Source organism: Microcaecilia unicolor, chromosome 11, assembly GCF_901765095.1.
Source record: "Microcaecilia unicolor chromosome 11, aMicUni1.1, whole genome shotgun sequence".
NCBI classification, from domain to species: domain Eukaryota; kingdom Metazoa; phylum Chordata; class Amphibia; order Gymnophiona; family Siphonopidae; genus Microcaecilia; species Microcaecilia unicolor.
Genome location: NC_044041.1, coordinates 38,234,465 through 38,254,377, shown reverse-complemented (window position 1 = coordinate 38,254,377; position 19,913 = coordinate 38,234,465). Strand labels below are relative to the sequence as shown.

Here is a 19,913-nt window from a genome sequence, read left to right as displayed (position 1 = left end):
TCTACAGGTTCTGGGATCCATGGCGGCAACAATCGAGGCTGTGCCCTGGGGCCAGGGCTCGCATGAGGACTGTCAAGATTGTCGTCGCAGACAGATTCTCTTCATCAGAGATTACCACTCTCGCTCCAGGTGAAGACCAATCTTCGATGGTGGCTTTGAGAGGCCAATCTGACCAGAGGTATGCCTCTAGATCAGCCCAGCTGGACTGTTGTGACGACAGATGCCAGTCTCCAAGGCTGAGGAGCTCACTGTTAGGGACAGTTTGCTCAGGGCCTCTGGTCTCGTCAGCAGACATCTTTCTTAATCAATCTGTTAGAGACCAGAGCAATTCTTCTGGCGCTCCAGGGTTTTCTTCATCTTCTGAGAGGCGGAGCAGTCCGGGTGATGTCAGACAATGCCACCGCAGTAGCGTATATCAATTGGCAAGGAGGGACAAGGAGCCTACCATTGGAGCGAGAGGCGTCGCTGCTGTTTCAGTGGGTGGAGGTCCATTTGGTAGCTCTATCAGCGGCTCACGTGGCAGGGGTCCTAAATGTTCAAGCAGATTTTCTCAGTCGCCACTTGCTCAATCCCAGAGAGTGGTCTCTAAGCGAAGTGGCATTTCGGCAACTGGTCAATCGTTGGGGGTGTCCCAGGATGGATCTGTTTGCCTCCGCCTGCAATGCAAAACTTCTTCAGTCGTCGCAAGGATCCCAAAGCGCAGGGCGTAGACGCTCTTCTTCGGTCCTGGCCAACCGGTCTACTGTATGCCTTTCCTCCATGGCCTCTGATAGGGTGGCTTGTTCAGAAGGTCGAGACTCACAGGGGACGTCTGATCTTAGTAGCACCGGATCGGCCTCGCAGATCGTGGTATGCCGACTTGCGGCGTCTTCTGCTAAATTTTCCCTTCAGACTTTCTGTCACGCAAGATCTATTGACGCAGGGTCTGGTGGTTCATCCGGATCCGGGTCGATTCTGTCTTACGGCGTGGCTCTTGAGAGGGCTAAGCTGACTGAGAGGTTTTTCCGCTAAGGTCATTGCTACTATGCTTCGCTCTCGTTGCCTTTGTACCTTTTTGAATTATGTGCGTACCTGGAGGATTTTTGAGGCTTGGTGTAAGGAGTTAGACAATCTCCTTTTCGTGCCTCTGTTCCGCAAATTTTGGATTTTTTGCAGCGGGGTTATGACAAAGGTCTTGCTTTGGCTTCTCTTAACGTGCAGATTGCTGCAGCTTTGACATGTTTTCGTGGTCGTGTCCAAGGGAGATCTCTAGTTAGTCATCCGGATGTGCTGCGTTTTTTGAGGGGGGTTAATTGCCTTCATCCCTCGTCTCAATGTTCTTTTCCTCGTTGGGATCTGAATTTACTGCTTTCAGTTCTTACTAAGCCTCCCTTCGAGCCTTTGTCGGCCTGTTCTCTGAAAGATTGACTCTGAAGGCAGTATTTTTGGTGGCCGTTGCTTAGGCTAGGCGAGTTTTGACGCTGTCGTGTAGATCACCGTTTTTGGAGTTCTGTTCCGATCGGGTAGTTTTGCGGCCAGCTCCTTCCTTTCTTCCCAAGGTTGTGACTCATTTTCATGTATCTCAGCCTGTGTTAGATTCTTTTCCGGGTCAGAGGAGCAGCAGCATTTGAAGTGTTTGGATGTCAAATGGGTGTTGAAACAGTATATCAAGTCTACTGATGACATTCGGCAATCCGTTCGTTTGTTTATTCCGATCAGAGGTTCACGCAAAGGGTTTATGGCCTCTAAGTCCACTATTTCTCGGTGGCTTAAAGAAATGATTACCTCAGCTTACCTTCTTTCGGGGAAACCTGTTCCAGAGCATGTTAAGGCTCACTTTACAAGAGGTCAGTCAGCCTCTTGGGCAGAGCGTTGTCTGGTGCCTCCGGAGGACATTTGTAGGGTGGTGACTTGGTCGTCTTTGCATTCTTTTTCTAAGCACTATCGTTGGGATGTCCTGAGTCGTCAGCAGGTTGCTTTCGGAACACACGTCTTAACGGCGGGGCTACTGGGGTCCCTCCCATAATTTCACTGCTTTACTTCCCATCAGTCACATTCTGGGCCGGTCCGGAGGGACGCTAAGGGAAGGGTAAATTAGGCCTTACCTGCTAATTTGCTTTCCTTTAGTCCCTCCGGACCAGCCCAGAGCCCGCCCTTCAGGTATCTGTGTTTTCAGGGGTTAAGAGAGATTTCTTTATTCAGAGCTGTGTTGCTAGTTTTGTAGTTTATTTCTGTATTTTTTAAAAAAAGTGTTTTTCTGGTTATCTAAATGTCCTGTTATGCAGGGGCATAATATGTTTGTAGGCACTCACCCTATGTTGACAATGTGCCGGTGGCTGCTCAGGTTTTTGGATGCACAGATCATTTATTTCTTCTGTGGCTTTACTTCTGCTTTGGTACTTTATTACTGGATCTTTCTGTAGCTGGCAAGGGCTCTTATTGGCTCGCTAGAGTCACAGTTTTTTTTTCTCAGTCTCCACCTGCTGGAAGGCGTGCACAACCCATCAGTCACATTCTGGGCCGGTCCGGAGGGACTAAAGGAAAGCAAATTAGCATGTAAGGCCTAATTTACCCATTCTTCAATTAATGGCTGCGCACCAAAATTGCTATTAGCGCATGGCCATTTAAAAAAATTATCATGGGAGCATTTACCACCGTGTCATCTGTATGCGGTAATGTAGATGTGGTAACTGGTTAGTGCAGGAATACCCACTCTCCGCCCTTGATGTGCCCCCTCAATAAAAAAATCTATAATTACCTCTCAGGGTTTGCACATGGCAAAACTAACATGGAATGTTTTAGAGCATCTCACATTAGGTCATTTTTGTTGCATTAGGCACATGTTAGCACCTAACTCAGCTTAGTAAAAGGGCCCCTTAGTTTGTACAAAACTAACATGGAAAGAGAATGGTTAAAAAATGTGATGTCAGACAACATATGAGTAATGAAGAACATTTTTAAAAAACATAAAACTTTTCCCCTATTATATAAGGAGACACTTATTACTATCACTCTGGGGAAAATGGATAAAAAGACCTCAGTGAATACCTTCATAGGGCTTCTCCTTAAAGTCAGGAGATCCCATACATCACATCACCAGTCTGAAAAAAACTTCATTTCATCAATCATATTATCCGATTTAACATTTAACTTCTGGACAGATTTATATATATCAACTAAAACATTCTTATGCACTCAGTGGAATCCAGTTCAACCGAATCCAGCAAATGCATCTTATCAGACAAACAATAATTGTTAATCTGGAATAAATGAAACTTAACTGACAGTGTATCCGTTCCAACTTGAGGCTCCTTAGAGTTGCAGAAGTTTAAATACAAAGGAGCTTTCCATATTATATGTGGGGTGGCTAATATGTCGCTCTAGCTGAGAACTGCCTCTGGATATGGAAAGTTTATTTGGATTTAAATTTCTGCAACTGGAAGGAGCCTCAAGTTGGAACAGATACACTCTGTCAGTTAAGTTTCATTTATTCCAGTTTAACAATTATTGTTTGTCTGATAAACTGCATTTGTTGGACTCGGTTGAACTGGATTAGATTGAGTGCATAAGACTTTTTTTTTTTAGTTGAGTACCTTGAAAGAGAGAGAGAGAGAGAGATCTGTTCAGTAGGTAAATGTGAAACAGGATAATATGATTGAAATAGAGTTTTTATTCAGACCAGTGATGTGATGTACAGGATATTCTGACTTTAAGGAGAAGCCCTATGATGGTACTCACTGAGGTGTTCTCCATTTTCCCCAGAGTGATAGTGATAAGGGTCTTCATTATGTAATAGAGAAAAAGTTTTTTGTTTTTGAATTTTTAAAAATGTGATGTTTCATGTTATTAGTGATGCTTGGCACCTTTAAAAAAAAAAAATATATTAAACTTGTGAGGTGAGAGGGCAACATAAATAGTTGAATATAGTAGCACTCCAAAGCTTTGTCCACTTAACCTTGTGCTAATTAATGTGTTTCTTGATTGTGTTTTCCTTACTAGCTTTGGTTTCCCTCTGGGTTGTTCGCTACAGTATCTGTTTGAGGCTTCATAGAATCTGAATGAGACTTGTGAGCAGAAGTGTAGTGGCAACTCTGCTGCTTTTAATATGCACAGGCTTAGCAGTTTCAAGAGAACACAAGAACAGCCATACTGGGTTAGACTAGTGGTCCATCTAGCCCAGTATCCTGCTTCCAAAAGTGGCCAATCCAGGTCACAAGTATCTGGCAGAAACCCAATTAGCAACATTCCATACTTCCAATCCCGGGGCAAGCAGTGGCTTCCCCCATGTCCATCTCAATAACAGGCTATGGACTTTTCCTCCAGGAACTTGTCCAAACCTTTTTTAAATCCAGGTATGCTAACTGCTCTTACCACATCCTCCGGCAGCAAGTTCCAGAGCTTAACTATTCTTTGTGCGAAAAAATATTTCCTCCTATTTGTTGTAAAAATCAATTCACTTCTACCCATTCAACAACACTCAGGATTTTATAGACCTCAATCATATCCCCACTCAACCGTCTGTTTTCCAGGCTGAAGAGCCCTAACATCTTTAGCCTTTCCTCATATAGGAGGATTGAAATGGCCGCAAAATGGACCACTTTGTTGCATAGACCAATATGAAAAACTGTAGCAGGCAAGCTTAATCAGGAAACATTGTGGGCCTACAGCTTTTGAGAAGAGTTGGAGTGTTTCTGAGCATTAAATCAAGCTGTTAATCTGACTGAGAACTTGATTTAATGAGCACAATAACTTTGAATATATCAGGAACATCATTTTACCTATCTTTTCCTCCCCTTAAAACATTCCATGAATGTTAAATTTGAGAATGCATCACATTAAGGAAAATGAAAAGCCATCCTTAAATGAAAAGCTTTACTAAGGCTCAAGTATAGTTCAGAATTTTTTATTTTTATTTTAGTTACATTTGTACCCCACGCTTTCCCACTCATGGCAGGCTCAATGCGGCTTACATATACAGGTACTTATTTGTACCTGGGACAATGGAGGGTTAAGTGACTTGCCCAGAGTCACAAGGAGCTGCCTGTGCCTGAAGTAGGAATCGAACTCAGTTCCTCAGTTTCCCAGGACCAGAGTCCACCACCCTAACCACTAGGCCACTCCTCCATCTGGGTCTTCAAAATATGATCTTTGCTGGTCATGTAAACAAAAAAAAATAAAAAAAAAAGGAACATACATCTCTTGGTGGAATGCCCTAATCTTATTATTTTTTGGTAGAATGTTTGGGATAAGCTAAAAGAGATATTTGGTTTCAATGCAATATTTATACCGAAATAAATGTGTACCGTTACCATTGTTTTTGTGCAAATCTCATAGTAGAAAATAATCATAGAAGGCAACTTTTCAAAACTCCCTAAGTTTGCTTAATATTAGGGGAGCTCTGTCATCTATAAGATTATATAGAGGTTTTAGTTTTATTTGCAACTTCATTATAAAAATCCTTGTTTTTACAGGTAGGTGGAACTAAAGCTGGTGTGGTACGGTTCCTGGGTGAGACAGATTTTGCTAAAGGAGAATGGTGTGGCGTGGAATTAGATGAACCTCTGGGAAAGAATGATGGTGCTGTGGCTGGAACAAGGTTTGTTGACCCATATGTCTGTTTAATTTAGAAAGTAAATACCTTTCAGTTCTTCAGTAATGCCAACAGACTAATTTTAAGCTTCTAAAAGTCTTTCATTCATAATTTTTCAGTTAGAACTTGTATCACATGTGGTGAGTAAGAGTTATTTACAGTGCTGATGCTCTTGAAAAAAAATGTCAAGATTAGGGGCACAGTAAAGGCACGAAAAAGATGAACTTCTTAATTTTAGTACATTAAATTTAAAAAACAAAGTAATAAAACATTTTCTTGTATGCATTCTCTTTCTGAGTCACTTAAGATATCTGTTTTAAATTAGGGATGCAAGTAGTCAATTTGAATGCTACTGTTTGCTAAAATTGGTGGGAATTCATTGAGATGGTTGAAAAATTAAATTTGTTTTTGTGCTGTTTATGTTTTTAGAATAGACGTCATTGTAAAATACGTATTGGAGTTTTTTGAGACTTTGAATAAACGTTATCTTGAACGTTAAGTTTAAAAAAATGTTGTTATGGATGTTGCTTCACTGGTGGTAAGATGGTTAGATTTTAGAGCTGATGCCAGGAGCAGGTCAGAAAGAAAATGTTAGGAATCAAGTCACATTGATACTTCCCTGGGTATTTGTAATATCTCAGCTGTAGGGCACTAGAACTCACATGACTTCTGACCAATGAGTTAATACTTTACGTGTGGTACAATATCAAGGGGTGGTTGAAAAGCCATGGATGTTAGAGAAGTACCATAATACATTTGTCCTATCAGGGAATTCATAAAATACTTATTCATGTATTTTAACTTAAAGCATGCTGAGTATTTTCTATATTGCTAGATGTGGCCTTCCAGGCAGAAAACACTAGAGCCTTAGAGACCTACAGAGGTTTCCTGTAGCATAGCAAATATACTCACCTGTAAAATCATCAAAGGCATCTCTCCAAATTATTTTATTTTATTTTAACACACATTTTGTTTTCTGCCACCATTGAAACAACCAACAGTGTCAACATTTCAAGAATTCGAACTTCACATCAACATTGGATAATAACCCCCACCCCCTCCTATTCCACCCCCTTTAGCAAGAAAAAGTCCCAATGAATAGAAACTCTTGGTTCTTATAATTTCCTGTTCCATAGTCTCTGTACCCCCCCCCCCCCCTTTTACTATTCTCCAAAGTATTTAAAACCCATATTGACTCAATTTGAACTCTTTGACAGAGATTCAGTGGTGGAGACCTGTTGCTGGCCCTACCATGTTGTATGATCTCCCTCTCTAAATTCATTTTTAAACCTGTCTTCAGGAAAAGGTTAAAGCCCTATTTGTTAATGTTATGTGTGTATTACTTTGGGGGGAAAAAGGTAGTTAGAGATACCCTGGGAAGCATGTTTGGGTATAGTTTATGAAGCCTTAGAAAACTGCCATATCTGTTCATTTTCTTTTTTTTTTTTTCATCTTTGTTTTAATGTTTGGAGGGTTTAATTATAAGCTCTGTATTTTATATTGCTTTTATTTGCCAAGGTCAAGGTTGTAAATATAACTGCTACATTAAAAAATAAATGATACATAGTCAAACCTGTTAAATAAGATTTCATTTGGGACGGCACATTTTTTTTTTTAATAAACTTTAATATTCAGCTAGACATCCCTTATTGAAAAATAGTGGCTGTATGAAATTAGGAGATATGGAGTAATTCCAGCTGTGATTCACTTGCAGTATCCTCTGCTATTTCATATTTTTAAAACTACATGAAGAAGGAAGGTACTAACAAAATATATCCCACTAATAAAATATGCAGTTTTCATGTAGCACTGCTGACATAATGTTTTGATGCATAATTTTGGAAAATCTGGATTGAAAATTTGGAGGGAACAGGTAGTTTACTGAGAGCAGACTTGCTGTCAGAGAAGACACACTCTCCCCCCCTCCCCCCGATGGGTCAACATAAGGGTTACAGGAAATGGAGACACATTTTTTTCAGGAATCGTGTTTGTAGTGCTTTGGAACATGTAGAGCATTAACCTCTGGAGTCTATAAAGGGCGCCCAAATTTTGAGTTGCGATCCTGAGTTGGATGTTCAGCTAAATTGACACCAATAATTGAATGCTAACGATTAGTGGTGTCAATTTAGCTGAACATCCAACTCAGGATCACACTCAAAATTTGGGCGCCCTTTATAGACTCCAGAGGTTAATTGGCAACATTTTGGATTTGCACACACATCTTGCTAAGCACTCTTCTATACAGATCCACATGCAAATCTTATGGTGCGCAACTGAGAAGGGGGCGTGACTATAGGGTATGTGCAGGTCAGGGGCATTTGCTAAAGTCGCATGCAGTATTACAGAATTCTTGAGATCCATGCCCAACTTGAGTGACAGCATTTACACCAGGTTTCAGCAGGCGTAACTCCAGCGCCCAAAGTTAGGAGCGAGAACAACACTTAAGCGCTATTTTATAAAGGGAGTGTGCCTTTTACAGAATAGCATTCCATGCCGAATTTTTTTTTCCAGCACCCAAATTTGGGCTCCATTTACTGAATCTATCCCTAATGTTTGCAGCCACCATGTAACACCCAGCAACTAGGTATATGGCGCAAACTGCAGTTTGTGTCACCTTGTCCCATATAAAGGAGACAAGAGGATTAAAAATTAGGGTAGAAAATGCAGGAAATTGTAAATGAAAGTTCATCGTATCGTAGCCTGGAGAGAAGCTGATTTTGGTTGGAGTTGAAAACCCAAAAGAACTGGGCTGAAAGTTTAAAAAAAACGTTTCTTGGTTGAGTATTTTCATTGAGAGGATCCCCTGTGTTTGTTTTTTTATCTCACCCAAAGGTATTTTCAGTGCCAGGCAAAATACGGTTTGTTTGCACCTGTCCATAAAGTAACAAAGATTGGATTTCCATCAACTACACCAGCTAAAGCAAAGACAGCTGTAAGAAAAATGGTTGCTACTCCTTCAACACCATCTGCCCTGAAACGAAGTCCAAGTGCCTCTTCTATTAGTTCCATGAGTTCTGTGGCATCCTCAGTAAGCAGCAAGCCTAGTCGCACAGGACTGGTGAGTTTAACTTCATCCATTTTTAAAGACAAGTATGCATTTTAGTTTGGACCATGTGGTCAGTGACGCATCAATTCATGAGCCTCCCTCTCTGCAATCCATGAGTAGGGTGAAATTGGTAAATAGAGCAAGTGATTTACCATTTCAAATAGTGCTGACTAGGGGACATGCCTTGAAATTAGTAGGTAGCAGATTTAAGGCAAATCAGAGCTGGTTTTTTTTCCCCCAGTAAGCATACAAATAAGATACGGATTTTGTCAATGGAAGATGTGGTCAAGGCTGTTAGTATAGCTGGATTTAAAAGGGTTTAGGCAAGAATCTGGAGGTAAAGTCAATAAACAAGCAGCCATGTAGGCTTGGGAAGGCTGCCTCCTGTTTCTGGAAATTATCAACAAGGAATAGATTTACTCATTGGGATCCTGCCAATTGCTCGTGACCTTAATTGGCTACTGTCTGAGACAGGATGCTAAGCTTGATGGACCTTTGGTTGAACCCAGTATGGCACATCTTATGTTCATCAGACTACTTCTTTCTCCTTAAATGTTCTGTGATTCCTTCCACCCCCAAATGCTGTGGCAAATGGCTCTGAGGACCGTCACTTGGCAAGAGAGCTAAAGAAGCACTGGCAAGGGTCCTGCCCCTGTGCCAGCAGGTCTGACCATGGGTATCCAGGGCCCTGGATGAATCTTCAACCATGAAACCCTCTTCCCTCTGCTCCAAGTGTACTTCAAGGCCTTATTCTCCCCCCACCTATGTCCAAAATCACCCTTCCCACCCCACACATTCAGCATTTTCACCTCTTCTTTTCCTCCTCCTGGACCAGCACCGCTTCCACTGCCACTCTCCGTAAGGGGCCCAAGCTACAAGAGACTTCAGTGCTGGTATTGTGCCTTTAACCACAGGCCCTTGCTCAAGTGCTGATGCATTTCAGTCATTCTCTGATGCAGGATTTCTGTTATTTTTGGGGTGGGGGGTGAAATGTGGCAGCAGGTCTGTGGTTAAAGGCTCTGCTCGCCTGTTTGGCCCAGAAAGAGGGAAAGTGGTTTTGGCAGGTAGGAAGGCAAAGTTGTGGCAGTGAGAGAGATGCTACCCTCCTGCCATGCTGCTGCCCCGGGTTGACGCCTAGTCCGCCTGGTTTTCAGGGCTGAACCTATGTACTGGCAATCATCTTGGCTTCCTCCTTCCATTAGATCTAGATCCATCATGGTACAACACACGTGCTATGGCTGACCTCAGTTTTTATTAACTGTTTAGTTTGTTTTTAGGTTGACATTTAGTATTAATTATATTAATCTTTCTTTCAAAAATGTATAATGCATACAACACTGAGGCAATCATACAGATTTTTAAAATGAACAATAAATGCCATTTTGTAAGCAAGAAGAAATTGCCATAAATGATCATATATTGTATACAATTTGTATAGTGTTACTATGTGCAGTGATTTGTAAGATATATATGTTGATGTTGTCCAAAGCAGTCACAACTTAAATTTAAATGTCTAAAGAGTATATACACTCTAGACCTTATACAATGCTTATGTTGGGCTCCAAGATATTTGGCAATGTTATAAATGAATCCATATATCAGGTCTACAATGTAATTTGTGGTGGTGATAAAAATTGGGAACAACCCTTGACCACTTTATAAGCCAGGCTTGTCCCTGCAAGCAGACCAGGTTTTCAGGATATCCCTAATGAATATGTGCAAGAAAGATTTGAATGCCCACTACATCCATCGTATGCAGATCTCTTATGAATAAACCTGGTCTGTTTACAGCCTTCAATGACTGAACTTGGACAAACCTGTTGCACTGAAGCACATTATAGGGGGCTACAGTGTGTGTAATGTCAAGGGCCCCTCACTGTGACTGTAACAAAAACAAACAGAATTTAGTTCTGTAGCTCTCAAAATTTAATCTGCATTGGAATTGAAATATTGACTTCTCAGGTTCTGTGATGGCCCATTTTTGTCAAAGAGAAACTGTTAGTTGTCATTGCCAATTAATTGTCATAGAGATTTCTATAATGTTCTGATGGCACTACTATGCAAGGGTACGTGTTGATATTTGTTTTAGGTGATGTGTACTATTTGCTAACAGATTCATTTGTGAGGAAAATATAGGGATTTTTTTTTCTCATGTGCTAAATCGATTCATCTGTGCTTTGTTTTGAAGTTGACGGAAACTTCCTCTCGCTATGCACGAAAGATTTCTGGTACCACAGCTTTGCAGGAAGCTCTGAAAGAGAAGCAGCAGCACATTGAGCAGCTCCTGGCTGAAAGGGACCTGGAGCGCGCTGAAGTTGCTAAGGCAACAAGTCACGTGGGAGAAGTAGAGCAGGAGCTGGCAGTGATCCGAGATGGACATGATCAGGTATGTCCATGTTTCTAGTGAATTATAGACTAGGTAGAAATGGTGTGTTTTTATTATACAATCTGTAAAAATGGCAGTCTTTATTGAAATTGGTGCTATTTTAAGGCAATGTTTCTCAGCCTAGCCTTCGAATGCCCCCTGACCAGTGTGGGTTTTAAAAAGTACAAAGACCAGGGGACACTCGATGTAATTACATGGAAATACTTTTAAAACAAATAGGAGGAAATATTTTTTTTTTCGTTCAAAGAATAGTTTAGTTCTGGAAGTCCATTGCCGGAGCATGTGGTAACAGCGGTTAGCATACCTGGGTTTAGAAAGGGCTTGGACAGGTTCCTATAGGAAAACTCCATAGTCTGCTATTGAGATAGACATGGGTGAAGCCTCTGCTTACCCTGAGCTGGTAGCGTGGAATGTTGCTAATATTTGGGTTTCTGCCAGGTACTGTTGGAAGCAGGATACTGGACTAGAGGGACCATTGGTCTGACCCAGTATGGCTGTTCTTATATCTACAATGATAGATTTGCATGCTTTTCTGTCCGCTTTGTGCAAACTCTCTCTCTCTCTCTCTCTCTCTCTCTCTCTCTCTCTCTCTCTCTCAAATATTCATTGTGTATATCCTGAAAACCAGACTGTATAGAAGTACTCATGGACTAAGCTGAGAAATAGTTTTAAAGGCTAAAATAAGGGCTAAATTAGAATTTTCTGGGGGGGGGGGGGGGAGGGGGAACACAGAACCAGTTCATCTTAGGTTCTGGATGATCCAGTTATATGCGAGTTTGTAGTTATGATTTTTGCAAATTGTACATGTAGTGGTATAAAGCCAGCAATTGATCAGCTTGTTCTCAACAACTAGAACCAGCTGGAAACGCTAGGTCATTGTCTCTGCATAACAAAAACACCTAGAGATTTCTTATGAGAGCCATTATCTCTGTGTTACTTTGTTATTATGAACTCTGTTTATCCTTTTCCTTCTTTCTAACTCCTTATTCTTATTGTCAACAAATTAATGTTACTGTCATTCTTTAGTATGTAATGGAAATGGAAGCAAAGATGGATCAGCTGCGGTCTATGGTGGAAGCTGCTGACCGGGAGAAAGTAGAGCTTCTCAACCAGCTTGAAGAGGAGAAAAGGTGGGTAATGTCCAAACCTTTTCTCACTGAATGTGTTTTCTGTTCTTACGAAAACAAAAAAAGATGAGGAGAAAACCCTATGAATCAAGGCAGAGCAAAAATGAAAGTAGGGGAGGACCTATATATTTTCAGTTCAAGGGTAAAAAGTAATTTCATTAGTTGAACTTGATGGAGATCTGCATAGGCGGTCGGTGGCCCAACTGTTTGGGGAGGCTAAAGGGGGTGGGGTTAGAGGTGGGGCCAGGGGTGGAGCTTAAATCCATAATTGTCTGATAACACACACAAAAAATATAAAAATAAGTCACAATGAATACCTTTTATTACATTTAGATATTAGATATGTATCATATGTCAAAGAATAAAGTGGTTGCTCAAAGCATATACTAACCACAATCGCTCAACTGCAAAACACTATGCACAACTTTGTGCAAAAACACACTCAGAACCTTACTGTACCATAAATATTACACTGGGCAGAATCTAATACACCAATATACCACCCAAACGGAAAATGCAGACCGTCAACAATATGAAACAAGGGATCATAATATCACAATTCTCATGTACAGCCACAAAACACCCTAATTCATGTTTAATGTGGGATAAAATGCCATAAATAAGTAAATAAATATAAACTTTTAATGTTGAGCACCTGATTCTCAAAGTGGACATATTCCAAACACTATAATGAAATAAAATGATCTTTTCTACCTTTGTTGTCTGGTGACTTTGTTTTTCTGATCATGCTGACCCAGTATCTGTTTCTGCTGCTATCTGTCCTCTTAACTCCGTTTCCAGGGCTTCCTTTCCATTTATTTCTTTACTTTCCGCCTTTCTTCTTCATTTCTTGTCTTACATCCGTAAGTAAAAGCTGGGTCCTCCGCAGACTTGACTGTCCAGTGGATCCAGCTTCTGCCTATTTTCTCCATCCATGTGCAGTTTTTCTCCTCTTTTCCTTTTCCTTCATCTCATCTCCTTCCTCTCTCTTCCCTCCCCTCCCCTCTATGTCCAGCAATTTCTCCTCTCTCCCTGGGTCCAGTCCTCCCATCCATGTCCTCTCTCCCCTGCCCCCTCCATTTATCCATATCCAGCAATTCCCATCTCTCCCTGGGCCCTGCCCTCCCATCCATGTCCAGCAATTCCCATCTCTCCCTGGGCCCTGCCTCCCATCCATGTCCATCCATGCTCCTCTCTCCCCTGCCCCCTCCATTCATCTATATCCAGCAATTCCCCTCTCTCCATGAGCCCTGCCCTCCCATCCATGTTCCTCTCTCCCTGAGCCCTGCCATCCCATCCATGTCCCTCTCTCCCCTGCCCCAACTGCCCAACCTCTTCTCCCCCCCCCCCCCCCCCCCCCCCAGATCCCTTCCTTTTTTTTTTTTTCTTTTAAATTTACCTCCGAAGTCTGGCAGCGCAGCGTCAGTGAAAGCGCTTCCCTTTGCTCAGTGGCCCGCCGTCTTCTGACGTCATGACGTCAGAAGAAGGCAGGACACTGAGCGAAGGGAAGCGCTTTTACTGGGAGCACTTTCACTGACGCTGTCGCTGCGCTGCCGGACAGTGGAGGTAAATTTAAAAAAAAAAAAAAGGAAAGGGATCTTGGGGGAGAGAAGAGGGCGGGCAGTTGGGACGAGCGGCGAGCCCCGGGCGGGCAGAACTGGGTCGTGTGGGCGTCGTCACGTGAAACTACAGGTGACGTCATCAGAATCCGATCCTGTGGCTGGGGAGGCTTAGCCTCCCCAAGCCTCTGATACCGGGCGCCTATGGAGATCTGCATTTCGGCTTGGAGATACCTGCCTCAGGCATCAACAAATCAATCCAGATGGGTGTGGATGTCAGTGTACACAAACTCATGCAGACACTTTACAAGGTGTGAGAAAAAGAAACCCTAAAAAAGTGTCCTTGGTAATGATGCAGATACCAACAGAGTAAAATATTGTGTGCTGCAATTAAATTGCAGGTTTCAAAAAAACGTGTTCACAATAAGGGCACCGTTTTTCAGGGTTTTTTTCACACGCCTTGTAAATTGTCTGCATAAGTTTGTGTACACTGACATCTATGTCTATCTGGATTGATTTGTTGACTTATGAGGCAGGCGCTCCCATGCTGAAACACAGATCTGCATCATGTCCGACTAATAAAATTGGAATTGTATTGGCCTTCCTCTGCTTTCATTGTTGCTATTTTTTTTTCTGATCTTAGCCATATAAATTGTTCATATGCTTAACCATGGTAATTAAAAGCATTAAGCAGAGAATTTAATTAAAATAGCCTTCAAGAAAAATATTATTACCTGTAAATGATATTGGCTAGTACACATCAGGAACATTTAATTTGCATTTTCTTGCTTTCTTTTAAATCATCTTAGCAATGAAAGTTAACTTGATAACTTTTAGACTCTTTCAAAATTATTTTAATTTATATCTAACAGAAGGGTAGAGGATCTTCAGTTCCGTGTAGAAGAAGAATCCATTACCAAAGGAGACCTAGAGGTAAAACACACCCAGCTTTGTAACTTGCAGCCTGAGTATGCAGGATAGTTAGCTTCTGTTAAGAAAGGGTGGAGAAGTGTTAATATTCTATACATACCTGTGACAATGAACAGGGATCCTTAAAAGATATAGGTCAACTTCATGAAGACTTTTGTTTTGCTGTAGTCTAACAATGAAAGAAGAGCTTCAGGGGGTCTTTTACTAAGCCGCGGTAGCGTTTTTAGCTCGCGGTAGAAATCAGCTGGTGATAAATGCCGAGATGCCAATTATATTCCTATGAGCATCTCGGTGTTTACCATAGCTGGTTTCTACCGTGAGCTAAAAATGCTATGGTGGCTTAGTAAAAGACCCCCCAGTGTGCAAACAAAGTCTTAAACTACCTGGTTTATTCAACATGGCTGCTATCGGTGGGTGGCTGCAGTGGTGGCAGAATAATCATTTATGGGCCAAATTCCATCCTTTTCACTGTTCTAAAATTAGCCTCGGTGTTGCTTTTTAAATTCTTTCAAAAACATATCTGAATATAAGTTTAATTAAAAGTGTTATAAAACTGGCAGTTTACTGTCACAGAGTTGTGAAGAATATCTGGCATTTTCTAGAAAATGATATAGTTTTGGGGGGTGGTATAAAATATTTGAGGAAACTATAAATAAAAATATGGAATAATTTTGTGCACAAGTTATCTAAAAATATACCTCATAATTGCCATGTAAGCATAGAACTTCATATTTTTTAAACATTTTATCTAGTTAAAATTCTGCTATAAGTGTAGAAATGATGTATATAGCACGTAATATCTCTTGAATGTGTTGTCAGTTTGGTGGCTACAGTATATAATATTTGAAAAAATCTTATAAGAAAGCAGCGATTCAGTATTCTCCTCTCCTCCCCCCCCCCCCCCCCCCCCCCCCCCCCAGAACTGCCAGTTTTATAAATTAGGCTAAATGAAAGGAAAATGTTGGATGTCTTCCCGTTTTTAAGTATGCTTTCAGTTATCTGAGTTGTTTATTAATTTGATATACTGCAGCACAAGTCAAGGTGGTTGACATACAATTGTACAGGTACTTGCACTGTCCCTAATGGGTTCACAGTCTAAGTAGTATATATTGTACCTGGGGGAGTAAAGGGCTAAGTGACTTCCCCAGGGTCACATGGCGTTGCAGAGGAAATTGAACCCAGTTTCCCAGGATCTGAAGAGTATGAATATCATAAAATTTAGTATAAATCTCTTTCTATATAAACCTAGATGAACCATGTAAATCTATCTAAACCATTAGAAAAACTGATGGCCTTTTCAGTAAGTTTCCCATTCACATAGCCTACTGGATTTTAGTTCAGCTTTTAGGTTTTGTCATTCATACTTTCTTTTTACATTTATTTAGCTGAAAGTCCCTTAAAAATGTTTTTTTTCTGTCTTGTCCATGAGAATACAGATGTGTTCCTTCTTAAAAAAAAAACACACACAATTTTTTATAGACATATTTGAAGTATACTTGTAAGCTAACTTGTAAATGTTTTTAAGCTGGACTCGTGCATTAGTGCCTCGGCTTCTACCAGCTGTTGTGCTGTATTCCCATGAAAGTGCTGCGTAAGTCAGGTGAAGAGGTAGTTCTGAAGGTGCTCAGTGTGGAGACATACCATGTTGCTCCAGAACCTATGCCAATAAAATGCTTAATTATACTTAAACACTAATTGAATAATCAGTTCTTAAAACATTCATTATATTTATATGCATGTTGCTTTTGGAGCTGTGACACAAGTGTATCAAAATAAATGTATATAATGAACTAAATGATAACTCTGTAAACCCCTTTATTTAAGAAAGTGCTTCCAGAAATACCTTTTGTTTAAAGTAGCTACTTGTTACATATGTAAACCCATTCATAATGTTGGTGGGATAGTGCTCCTTTAAAAGGGAGCAGTTTCAAAGGACAGGAATTCCAAATTTATATCTTAAGTAAACTAAATATTTGTGTGATTTTGGAACAAAACTCTGTTCCATATTGATGAAGGACGTTTTTATTCTTCTTTTTCCTCATTCACTCCTCCATTCACACAAGAAATCTCACTATAATAGTTAAGGTGCAATAGAAAGTGAAAGCTCATTACCTTACACTGTTCCAACCAAATTACTTTTAGAAGTACAGTAAATCTTTTTCAACAAAGAAGCTGCTTCAGTGACTTGAATGACTTGGGTTTCCTCTTCCAGAATATACTTGCAGTAAGTTAGCAGTGTATCTGCATAAAGTATCCTCCTTTGTGTGTCTGTACTGCATATTCAACCCTAGCTCCTTTCCTTTTCCACCTTCCCCCAAATATTTGCCTTTTCTTAAAAAAAAAAAAAAAAAATCTTTTTATTGACAAGTGAAACGCAACATATCACTGAATATAAAAAAAAACACCATTGCATATTTAGCAAAAGATACAATGAATCAGTAGACAGGAACACAAAACCCAAATACATATATCGTTCACCTTTTGGTGTTTTGAGGGTCCCTGTTACAGGAGTCGGTCTCCATAAATGGCTTGCTGTGGTTAACTGGATAAAAATATTTAGTATGCCCCAAAACCTAGGATTTCCTTCATTGTTTTTGTATTTCTTACAGTTTATATAAGGTAGCTATACAGAAGTATTCCAAACAAAAAGATGTGTTAAGAAGACCTTTCTGGGAGCAATTTCTCCAAATGGGTTATTTTTGCACATACCATGACAGGAATAAGCCTCAATCCTAAACCCAGGATATGTGGAGTATAACCTCAGTCTCTCAAATGTACTGCTAATGTTTGCTGTAGTACCAAAGAGAGCTTCTTTCTGGAATTCATAAAATGTAACACTTACAACTTTCTTGTAATATGGGTCAGGCAGTAGCTGTGTGACTCCTATTCACTGTCAACATTTGCTGCAATGCGAAGGACCTGTGCTGGCTCTGAGTATCCCCTGTCAGCTCAGAGGATAGAGAGGCCGCTTCAAAGCCTCAGAGAAGAGGGATCCGTGGCCAGTGTTCACTTATGATACCCCAGTATGCAGGCATAGTCTCTAGTACTCTTGGCTCTTCTGAGAGCAGAGTCCACCACCATGGAATCGTGAGGAAGTTGGGCCTTCACCATCACAAGCTCACCATGAACTCTGTACTGGGACTCAGACTTCTTGTTGACAACTAAATTAGAGAGAGGGCAAGACCAATTCCGCAACATCACTTCCTTGAGTGTATTGTGCAGGGGGGCCATTGCAACCTCTGCAGGTGGAGAAGGATAATCCAGGACCTCAAGCATCTCAGCCCTGGGCTCATCCACAACCTCCATAGGGAATGGAATGTCTTTAGACATTTCCCGTACAAAAGATGAAAAAGTAAGACTCTCAAGCGGAGACTGTCTAACTTCAATGGGTGGAGTAGGATCAGAAGGAAGCCCACAGGAGTCTTCCTCCGAAAAATACCTGGGGTCTTCTTCTTCTCCCCATGAGCGATCCTCTTCGGTATCAGACAGAAGCTCCTTAAGAGCTGCCCGAACTTGAGCCTGTCTCAACGTCGAGGATCAATGTCCTCGTGGGGGATGCCGAGATTTTGACGCCTGCCTGGACTCCGGCGAAGCTTCCGAGGTCAAGGGGGAGTCAACACGGTTGGTAACTGGCTCTGGCACCACAAGCAGTACCGAGGGCGGGGACCTCCTCACAGGCGATGGGTCTAGAAGGAGATTGATGACTATGCTTCTTCGCCTTCACTCGACGCCCGTCATCGGCACTCCTCAGTACCAATGAGGATTACGTGGAATCTTCACGCCTCCTCGGGGCCGAGTCTGACTCAGGTCGGTCCCGGGGGGCCTGCATAGCAGTAGGCCTCGAGACGGGTGGAGACCCACTTGATGCCTCGCTGCTCCCAGCTCGAAGTGGGCTCTTGGGAGCCATTACCTGAACTCCTGGTGCTGTTTCCCTTGATGTCGATGCAGATGTCGAAGGACCGGACCAACTCCGAAAAAGCATCTCGCGCTGAGCCTTTTGAGCCACCTGGGTCCTTTTTTTTTTTTTTCCATCAACTTACACAGCTTACAACCAGTTTGAAGATGATCGGGCTCGATTGTGCCTATTAAAAAGGCACAAAAAAAGGGGGAAAAAATGCGGCCGAGCGGACTAAGGGTGGTCGCAACGAAAAAGAAAGAAAACTTTGAAGAATTGAGAAAAATCTAAAAAAAAAAAATAAGGGAAAATTTCTGTTGTTTTTTGAAGAATGAATAGAAACGAAAGTTAAAAGAGGTGAAAAAGGGACGCGATAAATGTAAAAACTCACCTGGGCAAAAAACGAAGAGCAGCCGAAACACACAACTCCTCTTCGCAGCATGGAGAAAAAGAAACTGAGGGAAGCGCGCGGGCATCACCGGCAGGAAGTCACTCGCATGCGCGGTGCATTGTCCCCGTGCGCACCGCGCTCTTCTGGATCCTTCTAAAAATTTTGTTATAGTTCCGGTCTCCTGGGCCATCGCGGACGACAACCCATGTGTGATGATATCTAGCCTGCTGTCCTCGGAGAATACCTGCTACAGGTATGTATCTTCATTGTCTCTTCTACATCCCAACTTCCTGTCTCTGGTTCTCACAGCTTGGATGTTGTAAGCCTAGAATTTGCTTCCTTGGGTCTTTCAGTGGGTGTCTTCCGGGTCTTGCTGGCTTCCAGGAAAGATTCCACTAAGAGGTGCTATTCTTTCAAATGGAGGAGGTTTGCCATCTGGTGTGAGAGCAAGGTCCTAGATCCCCTTGCTTGCCCTACACAGACCCTGCTTGAATACCTTCTACATCTTTCCCAGTCTGGTCTGAAGACCAACTCCATAAAGGTTCACCTTAGTGCAATTAGTGCTTATCATCAATGTGTAGAAGGTAAGCCCATCTCTGAACAGCCTCTAGTTGTTCACTTCATGAGAGGTTTGCTTTTGTCAAAGCCACCTGTCAAACCTCCACCCGTGTCATGGGATCTCAACGTTCTCACCCAGCTGATGAAAGCTCGTTTTGAGCCACTGAGTTCCTGCCATCTGAAGTACTTGTCCTGGAAGGTCATTTTCTTGGTGGCTGTTACTTCAGCTCGTAGAGTCAGTGAGCTTCAGGCCTTAGTGATGGATGCACCTTATACTAAGTTTCATCACAACAGAGTAGTTCTCCACACACACCCTAAGTTCCTGCCGGTGGTGTCAGAGTTCCATCTGAACCAGTCGATTGTCTTACCAACATTCTTTCCCCATCCTCATAAAAGCACCTTGCACACCTTGGATTGCAAGAGATTATTGGCCTACTACATGGAGTAGACCA

At 41.7% G+C, this 19,913-nt stretch overlaps 1 protein-coding gene across 6 annotated transcripts in view; it reads left to right on the top strand.

The window, feature by feature from the left end:
• The window catches only part of CLIP1 (CAP-Gly domain containing linker protein 1), a 156,602-nt gene that overhangs the window by 52,004 nt on the left and 84,685 nt on the right, over positions 1-19,913 (top strand). For all 6 annotated transcript variants that reach the window (XM_030217859.1, XM_030217856.1, XM_030217855.1 and 3 more), the window contains exons 4-8: positions 5,451-5,575; positions 8,402-8,627; positions 10,804-11,001; positions 12,028-12,131; positions 14,560-14,620. In XM_030217859.1, coding sequence (XP_030073719.1) covers positions 5,451-5,575; positions 8,402-8,627; positions 10,804-11,001; positions 12,028-12,131; positions 14,560-14,620 — 714 coding nt within the window. The remainder of the gene's footprint in view (positions 1-5,450; positions 5,576-8,401; positions 8,628-10,803; positions 11,002-12,027; positions 12,132-14,559; positions 14,621-19,913) is intronic.